Source organism: Coffea arabica, chromosome 10c (genome assembly GCF_036785885.1).
Source record: "Coffea arabica cultivar ET-39 chromosome 10c, Coffea Arabica ET-39 HiFi, whole genome shotgun sequence".
Classification (NCBI taxonomy): Eukaryota; Viridiplantae; Streptophyta; class Magnoliopsida; order Gentianales; family Rubiaceae; genus Coffea; species Coffea arabica.
Genome location: NC_092329.1, coordinates 45,003,641 through 45,011,873, shown reverse-complemented (window position 1 = coordinate 45,011,873; position 8,233 = coordinate 45,003,641). Strand labels below are relative to the sequence as shown.

The following is an 8,233-nucleotide window of genomic DNA, read 5'->3' as shown; positions in this document are numbered from 1 at the left end:
CACCAGATCAAGCAAAAACAATTTCAAAAGTTTCCTCCCGAAGTTTGCCCTTGATCACCGACACATCCTAGAACAATCAAGGAAAAATAATTGATCGACTCCCAAAACCTAGTGAACGGAATTTACAAGTGAGATTCGGTTACGAGTCATGGGCCTATCCAAATGAACCACTAATGCAAAGTAAAAATGCAGTTTTGAAGTGAAAAGATAACAGTTGGTCCTAAAGACACGAGTGACCCCAAAATCCTTCACTTCTACCGAAAACCATACATACAATGATTTACCAGCTCCAAACTTAAAGTGGGAAATGAAAGAAAGAACTGTACTAAGAAAATAGAATTTTTCAATTTTGCGCAACACTATTTGAAAAATCATATCTCAAGATTTTTAAATCCAAAATTGATAAACTTTATACTGTCGGAAAATAGACACAAAGGGTTAAAATTTTCCAGAAGACACATTTTTCATATTCGGTCCACAAGTTAGTCAAATTCGAGCCTCAAGTTGCTGCTTCATCCAGTAAAAGACAGAATAGGTATGGAATTTCAGTCAACTTTGAAAAATCATAGATATCATGAGAATTGAGAAAATCCTGAAATTTTCACAGTTGATAGTACTTTGACTCTAGTTTCAAATGCAACAAACGGAACTTAATTCCGACCATTCTACAACAAGAAATAGCAGATTTCCCAAGACTGCCTAAGATTTCCCGTGGACAAATTTTCAGCAGCATCTCCTTTGTTTTTACTAAGTTTTTCTAGCCAATTCAAGACTTCATTCTTACTACAAAACAGCCTCAACTCAAGCATATACATATCAAGCCAACAACTCACCAAATCAAACATATAACCATCACCTACTCAAGCTAGCAAATGAAACCCTAAACTGAAATTTCGACTCACAAACTGGAATTTTTCGTAGGCAAGCAAAACTAACATATAAAACTCACTATTATACATAACAAAACTATCAATCCATGACCAATGCTCAAACATCAAATAAGAGCAGAAAATTTACGATAAAACTGAAAATTTCCATGTCATCACCTCAACTCATGGAATATTGCATAAAACTACATATTTAACAACCCTAAGCTACAAATATGCAATTATTGGAAGCAAAGAGGGATTTCTTTGACAAGTTACCTTAGAAACACTAGAAAGATGGTAGCTTAGTACTTCCCTCTTAAAAATCACTCCACCAACACCTCTAATCCTCCTTAGTAAGCAACATTTTATGGAGTAGTTTGCAATTTTGATGGTTGGAACTCAAGATTGAAGCAAGAAATTGAAGTGTTTCTCTCCTTATTTGCTCTCTATGGTTCAGCCAAGACAAAGGAAAAATGGGAAGAAATTAGGTCAAAATTGGTTTTAGGAAAATTAAGACAACTTTGGTCAAAATCCATCTTCCATAGGTTTCATGACACTTGGCCTTTTCTAGAGTTTTCTCTCCTTCCCTTGTCTTCCCATGGTAATTTTATTTAGGTAATCTCTAACTATCTCTTAACACCTTATAAAATAATAATCCTTTGTGCACAACTTCACCCAGTCAGCAAAATTTTATCGCACTTAACGCATTAGCGGGTCCCACGTCCATACTGCACTTCAAACTTAATATGAGCTAATTTATTCTAGAAAAATTATTTAAACACTATACTCCTTATAAAAATCTCTAGAAAATTAATATAATCAAGTAAAGTAAAGAAAATGCATGTAAAAAAATAAAATAAAATAACATAAAATAAGTGAGTTTTGCGGGTCCTCACTTTTTGATATTTATAATCAATTAATACAGAGGGAAATCAACACCTCATTTGTGGGGCCAAATTATCTTTTTCTCTTCCAAAATTAGTTTCTACAGAGTCTCACATTTTCTGATTTGGTTGACATTTTATAAAAGCGTCTCAATTAGCAAATATCTGTAATATTTTCAAAATCTCAGGGCACCAAGTTCAACTATAAAAACCTTAGGGGAAATTATTGAAATAATTTTAATACCATAAATCTTTTTTTTTTAATACCATAAATCTGTTACGAATTAAAGAAGAGGAGGATTAACATTCAAGTCAACCAGGAGTAAAAGCAAAGCTTCCAATTTTGAAATCATTACTCTTTGGCTTTTTCCTTTATTTTTCCCCTTCCATTATACAAGAAATGATGATATAAGTGGATACCCACTAATAGAAAATAAAAATACCTCTTTACTAATTTACGTTTTTGCCCAGCAAGTACCAGAAAACGAGTTGTACATTGTGCTTACCTACTTGTACGTCCTTTTTTTTTTTTTTTTTTTCTCTTTCCAGATCCAAATTTGCTTTCCATTTCAACCCAAAATTTTTTTCAGTCTTACTCTCTTACTTCATAGTCTTCTTCAGACACAAAATTTGTGAATTTCCCCCAAAAATAAGAAGAAAAAAGGGAAAAAAAATCTCCATTAATGGTTTGTTTCGACGGATGATTAATTGAATTAGTGCATTTTTTCTGTCATCAATGGCCGTTCCCGTCGAAGAAGCTATTGCTGCTCTCTCCACATTCTCATTAGAGGTAATTTACTTATTAATTTAACTACTTTTAATAGCTTCAATAAAGATATTTTCATTGCATTGCTTTGATTAATAAATTTTACATTTTTTTGGGGAAAATTATGTGGTTTATAGGATGATCAACCGGAAGTTCAAGGCCCAGGGTTTTGGGTTTCTACTGAAAGAGCTGCAACTACTAGTCCAGTTGGTAAGCAATTTTTTTTTCGTTTTTTGGAACTTTTTGCTGTTCAAGGTTTTATTTTTGAGTTGAATTTAGAGTACTATGGAAATTTAATTTTTTTTTATTAATTTTTTGATATTGCATTATGAAATTTTTGTTGCAATTTGGATTTTCAATTTTCTTAAATCATTATTGCTTTTTATTTAATTTTGCAGAATATAGTGATGTTGCCGCTTATCGTCTCTCTTTGTCAGAAGACTCAAAAGCTATTAATCAGCTGGTACAATATTTACCTGTGTTATTATAGGATATTGATTAGGCAGCCAGGTGCGCCATTTTCACAAATTTTCGTTGATTTTCTGGTGGCTTTTTGGTGAACGTTGGAATTATGGCAGAATGTGTTAATACAAGAAGGAAAGGAAATGGGATCAGTGCTTTATACTTACCGGAGTTGCGTTAAAGCACTTCCTCAGGTGGATTTTAGTTTCTGATTTTGTAGCATTTCAGTATGCCTTTGTTTTATTTGTCGATTCTGTGTTTGCCAAGGACATTGTTCTGCAATTGCTATTTTAGGAAGTAAAATGCAAGAATGTATAGAAAATAGACATCTCTTTTTAAATTTAATGAGAAAGGAAAAGCAAGCATGCTAAGTATGTAGGTTCGTGTTGAAAGTTGAAGGGTGTGTAATAGTACTTGAATGGACTTATAACGCAATTCTGGGATTCTTTGCATGTTCTTTCTTGATATTCAGTCAGATAAAGTTTTCAAATTTTCACATCTTTAAGTCATAGTCTTAATTTTCTTAGTTGATAAAACAAATCTATTCTGCTCTGACCATCTATCTCTTGTACTTGATATGTGGATTTGTTTGTATCAGCTTCCAGATTCTATGAAGCAAAGCCAGGCTGAATTGTATTTAGAAACTTATCAAGTTCTTGATTTGGAAATGAGCCGTCTACGTGAAATTCAACGGTGGCAAGCGTCAGCTTCCTCTAAGGCATGATTGTATTGTACAGTTTGGCCTTTGTGGTTTTAGGATATGATAAAAATATTACCTAAAGTTAAAAGCTAATCAATGCAGCTAGCTGCCGATATGCAACGATTTTCTAGGCCTGAGAGGCGTATCAATGGCCCTACCATAACCCATCTTTGGTGCGTTTATATGGCTTTTTTGTCCTTTACGTTCTGTTAGTTTAAGTTTCTCAACAAACTGAAATGGATCAAATAGGTTATATACAATAGCAAATGCAAGTCTAATGGTTGTGGTTCTGATCCCTGCATAAATGTATGTTGAACCTCATACAAGTTTACATTTTGATCCATTGTATTCTTATTTGACTGGTTCTGCATCTTCTATTGGTTTATGTTGAAATAACTGGTGAGATTTCATCTCTTTCTCATGATAGTGTTTGGGAAAATACTAATTTCTCATGGTACAATGATTATCCATGTAGCTGTCCAAATTTGGAAATGCTAAATCTGAAATTTGACTAGGATTTGAGGACATCTGGCTAGATAATGGCTTGTATAAGTTATAAAATATCCAATCAAAGATGGATTATACATTTTATTCATCTCTTTTTAGAATGCAGCTTTAAGCTTTTGATGTGTTATGATTGCTGCAATTTCTCACACAAGTTGACTGTTCTGTATGATTTAAGAACCTCAAATATTTCTTCTTTTATGCTCATGAAACAGAATGCAGATTTAGCTAAATTCCTTGCTCACTCTTTAGAGTTGGTATCTGATGAAGCTGTTTGCCAAATGACAATTTTAATTAATTGATCTGTATCGTCAGCTATTACTAGGCATCTTTAAATCCTTTGTGTTGTGCAGTCAGATAACCTGTTTTGATATTATCTTTTTTGTTTCTTAAATTCTCAAATCCCATTCGGACAAAATGCGTGATCATGTCCTGTCTCCGTGACCTTGATATACTTGCCTGCAATTTTGCAGTTGAAATCCTTCAGTTCTGTCTTTATCTCATGAACTGATTAGTTATGACATCGTTTGAATGATTCAATTTATTTCACATGATGTAATGTGATTTTAGTGTGCTAGTTCATGCCTATGGATCTTTTTATGGTTTCTTGGTTTTGCTGCAGGTCTATGTTAAAATTACTTGATGTTTTGGTCCAAATCGATCATCTTAAAAATGCAAAGGCAAGCATTCCCAATGATTTTTCTTGGTATAAGAGGTATGCATTAGATTCTTAATGTGCAAAAATGTCATTGTATTTTTGGATGTATGCTCTATGTGCTACTTTCTAAACTTTCTAAGACTTGTTGTGAGAGGCTATTCTGTTTCTTATTTCCTTTGGTTGGTAGAATGAGGTCAAGGAGAGTTGTTGAGTCTTACTATGCTAGGCCAAGGTTCTATACTTCTGCGGTCTGAAATAGACTGACACTCATGGGCATCTGAAATGATAATGCACCAATTACATAAATAATGGGGTGCTTATTAGTTTTCAACACTTTTGAAGTGCTCTCAGTGAAAAAATCTAAATTAACTTAAAATTTGTGACTTTATAATCTAAATTTCTTCGTGTAGGTGTACATACAACATCTTTATACATTTAAAGAACTGGGACTGGTTTTTTAAGTGCTAAGAGTCTGAGTTAATACTTGAGGCAAAGGCTATTGTTATACAACTTTCAGCCTCTAAGCACTTTGCTTACTTCTAGTTTCACTGTTAGGTACTGGAGTCTTAAGTATGAGAAAAAGACAATCATTATACATTTCTTGGGGGTATAAAATCTATCAATTTTTGGTCACACATGACAAGCAGAAGGACTTGAGTAGAAAATTAATTCTGTTTACCAGCTTCTATCTTTGCTTGCAGGATAAATTTTGACACACTGAAAATGATAAAATCATTGAATATCTACTTTAATTAGTGGCATAATCTTAGGGCTCTGTTCAAAAGTTTGGCTTTTTGATAGTTACTAATATGATTTGAGCAACAGCTTGGTGTTGTTTATTTTTTAACTTTTATTTTTTCTGCAGAAAAGGTAATTTTGAGAAAATATTAAAATGAAAACTTCTTCTAAGCAGGGTTTTTTCCCTAATCACTTTAGTACCACAACAGTGGCCATGAGGAATTTGGAAGTGTCAATTTGGTTAAACAGAAGTTGGCAAGATTTAAGCCTTGTTGAGGATGGTTTAAATTTACATTTGGGTTTTGACTTCCTGATCTGTACCTATGACTGATTGTTAACCCCTATAGGAACGTAATAAAAGCACGTAAAAACTTAATTGCATTAAAATCACATTTGGTACTTGTGAGCTACTAGAGTGGGGTTCAGAGTTTCTCACTTGTGAGATGCTAAATGGTTTAGATTTAGTGAGGGAAAATTTTTTGATATGTAACTGTTGACATTCATATCAAATTTCCTTTTTGCAATTCATGGAAACAATTTCCATGTTAAGTGTGGCTAATATGGTTAAGGCACTGCTCTTGGTTCTTCTATTAACACTTGCCGTTCTTTGTCGTGGACAAAATCTGTATTAAATCAATTTGTTGCAGTGGTTGGTGGTGAAAAGAGGAGAGAATAAGAAAGCACTATTGCTATCTAGTATTCTGCTCCAATTGTTATTGTTATTACTATTTTTTTGTGAACTACTACTGTGATTGTCCTTCTGACCTGAAATGGAAGGTCATTATATCTTAACTAATGGTACAGGATGGTTCTTGGGCTGAAAATCTTCTTTGGGTTGGATCATAATATCATATTTCTTTTGTCTTCTGATTGATGGATCCCCAGTACAAAAATATGAAATCTCCTAAACAAATTTTTTCCAAGTATCTGAGTTTTTTACCTTTGTGTGATGTTAGAAAACTAAGCTAAAGGATCAAAGAGAATATTTAAACTTTGGGTTAAATACCAAAAAGCCCCCTGTGGTTAAGTGGTTGTTAACATTACCTTCCTATGGTTAGGAAACCTACACTTGTCCTTATGGTTTTGAACTAAAGTGAAACTGTTAGCTTTCCCATTGAAACAATGATGAAATTACCAAATTGCCCTTTGAATCAAGGTTAAGTAGAAATTAAAATGAATGTGTAGGGCAAAAATACAATTTCAGAAATATTTCAGGGTAAGGATGAAAATTCAGAAGATAGCTTCTTCCCCATAATATGTTTTGGCAAAAAGGTCACCATATCTGTGACCAGGATCACAATTTGCCACTGCATTCACTGCTGAAGGCCACAGCTGACCGGTGGCAAAATTTCATGGATTTTGTATCTTGGATTCCTTTTTTGCATGGATTTGCATAGATCCCGATTTCATCCTTGAATTTATTGAAAAAGACAGGAGCATAGCGAATCGAACAAAAAAGGCCATGGGTCCTCACTCCCTTTTCCAACTCAAATTTCCAAAAAATTTCATGGAATTAATAGCAATGATAAGAAAAAAGAAATGAATAGTCTATAAATAGTGGCAGATGTGGTGTGGAACCTGAATTTACTGAAACTTTGGTGGTTATTAATTAGGCCTGGTATTAGATTAGAATTCTACTTGAAAAAGTAAAATTGAACCTTGAAGTGTGTTGGAATTTTAAAGGGTGGGTAGAGAACACGAAGGCAATGTTCGCTGGCAGGATGAAGGATGGAGTTGGCATTGGGTCTATTCTGTTGGGAAGGTGAAGGCGGAACAGCAATAAAGCAAAAGAAAGAAAGAGAAAAAAGAGAAAAGAAAAAGGAAAGAGAATAAAAAATATTTTTAAATGAGAAAATGGCTTATGTATCCTTTTGGTCAAAATTTTTGTAACCTTCAGCTGCTATTTATAATGTAAACTAACATTTCAACTACAAGGAGCAAAATATAGCTTTCAAACAATAGGGAGCTAAATTTACATTCACTCAACCACAAGCATTTGGTACTTAATTCCTAAAATTTTAGACAAATGATATTGTCTGTGGAAAGTCTGGAAAGAAAAGGTGTGAAACTTGTATATTGGTAAGTAGTACTGATGTATACCTTTTTGAGATATTATGCAAAGGAAACAGAATGTTGTTTTAAATTGGTCTGGATTTGTATATAAAGGACCATAACATACTGATATTAAATTAATAGACATGAGAAATTGCTGGAAAACTAGGGAAGAGGAAGATAACATCAAGAGATATGATTGATTTTGGAATGATTGAGATTGGGCTAAATAGAGCAGGTTGGGATTCAGTTCCATAAGTAATCTCAAGTACTGTAATGAAAGATCTCTATGAGTTGTTGTATTAATCCATCATCAGTATATGTAGTATGAGTAGTAGAGTTATGCTTCTTTATTTGTAGCTTGGAGGTGCTGTTTTTGATTTATTAAAATAATATTAATGCAATACTTGGTTGTGCTTTGCTGTAGTGACAAGTATGCACTGCTTCTAATTCCCCTGCCCCCTTCCCGCTTCTTAAATCCCACCCATCCCCTGCTAGAAAAAAATTAAATAAAAAGTATGCACTGGGTTCAATTTAAATGATATATTTGTATAATTAACTAAATGAAATTTCGTGGTCACATTTCAAGAAGAGGCAACT

At 33.5% G+C, this 8,233-nt stretch overlaps 1 protein-coding gene across 2 annotated transcripts in view; it reads left to right on the top strand.

Moving 5' to 3' along the window:
* The first annotated feature begins 2,067 nt into the window (after nucleotides 1–2,067).
* Nucleotides 2,068–8,233, top strand: part of LOC113712682 (protein PIR-like) — a 30,480-nt gene continuing 24,314 nt past the window's right edge. For both annotated transcript variants that reach the window (XM_072068332.1, XM_072068333.1), the window contains exons 1-7: nucleotides 2,068–2,543; nucleotides 2,657–2,729; nucleotides 2,918–2,982; nucleotides 3,098–3,175; nucleotides 3,580–3,699; nucleotides 3,784–3,854; nucleotides 4,808–4,900. In XM_072068332.1, coding sequence (XP_071924433.1) covers nucleotides 2,490–2,543; nucleotides 2,657–2,729; nucleotides 2,918–2,982; nucleotides 3,098–3,175; nucleotides 3,580–3,699; nucleotides 3,784–3,854; nucleotides 4,808–4,900 — 554 coding nt within the window. In that variant the 5' untranslated portion in view covers nucleotides 2,068–2,489. The remainder of the gene's footprint in view (nucleotides 2,544–2,656; nucleotides 2,730–2,917; nucleotides 2,983–3,097; nucleotides 3,176–3,579; nucleotides 3,700–3,783; nucleotides 3,855–4,807; nucleotides 4,901–8,233) is intronic.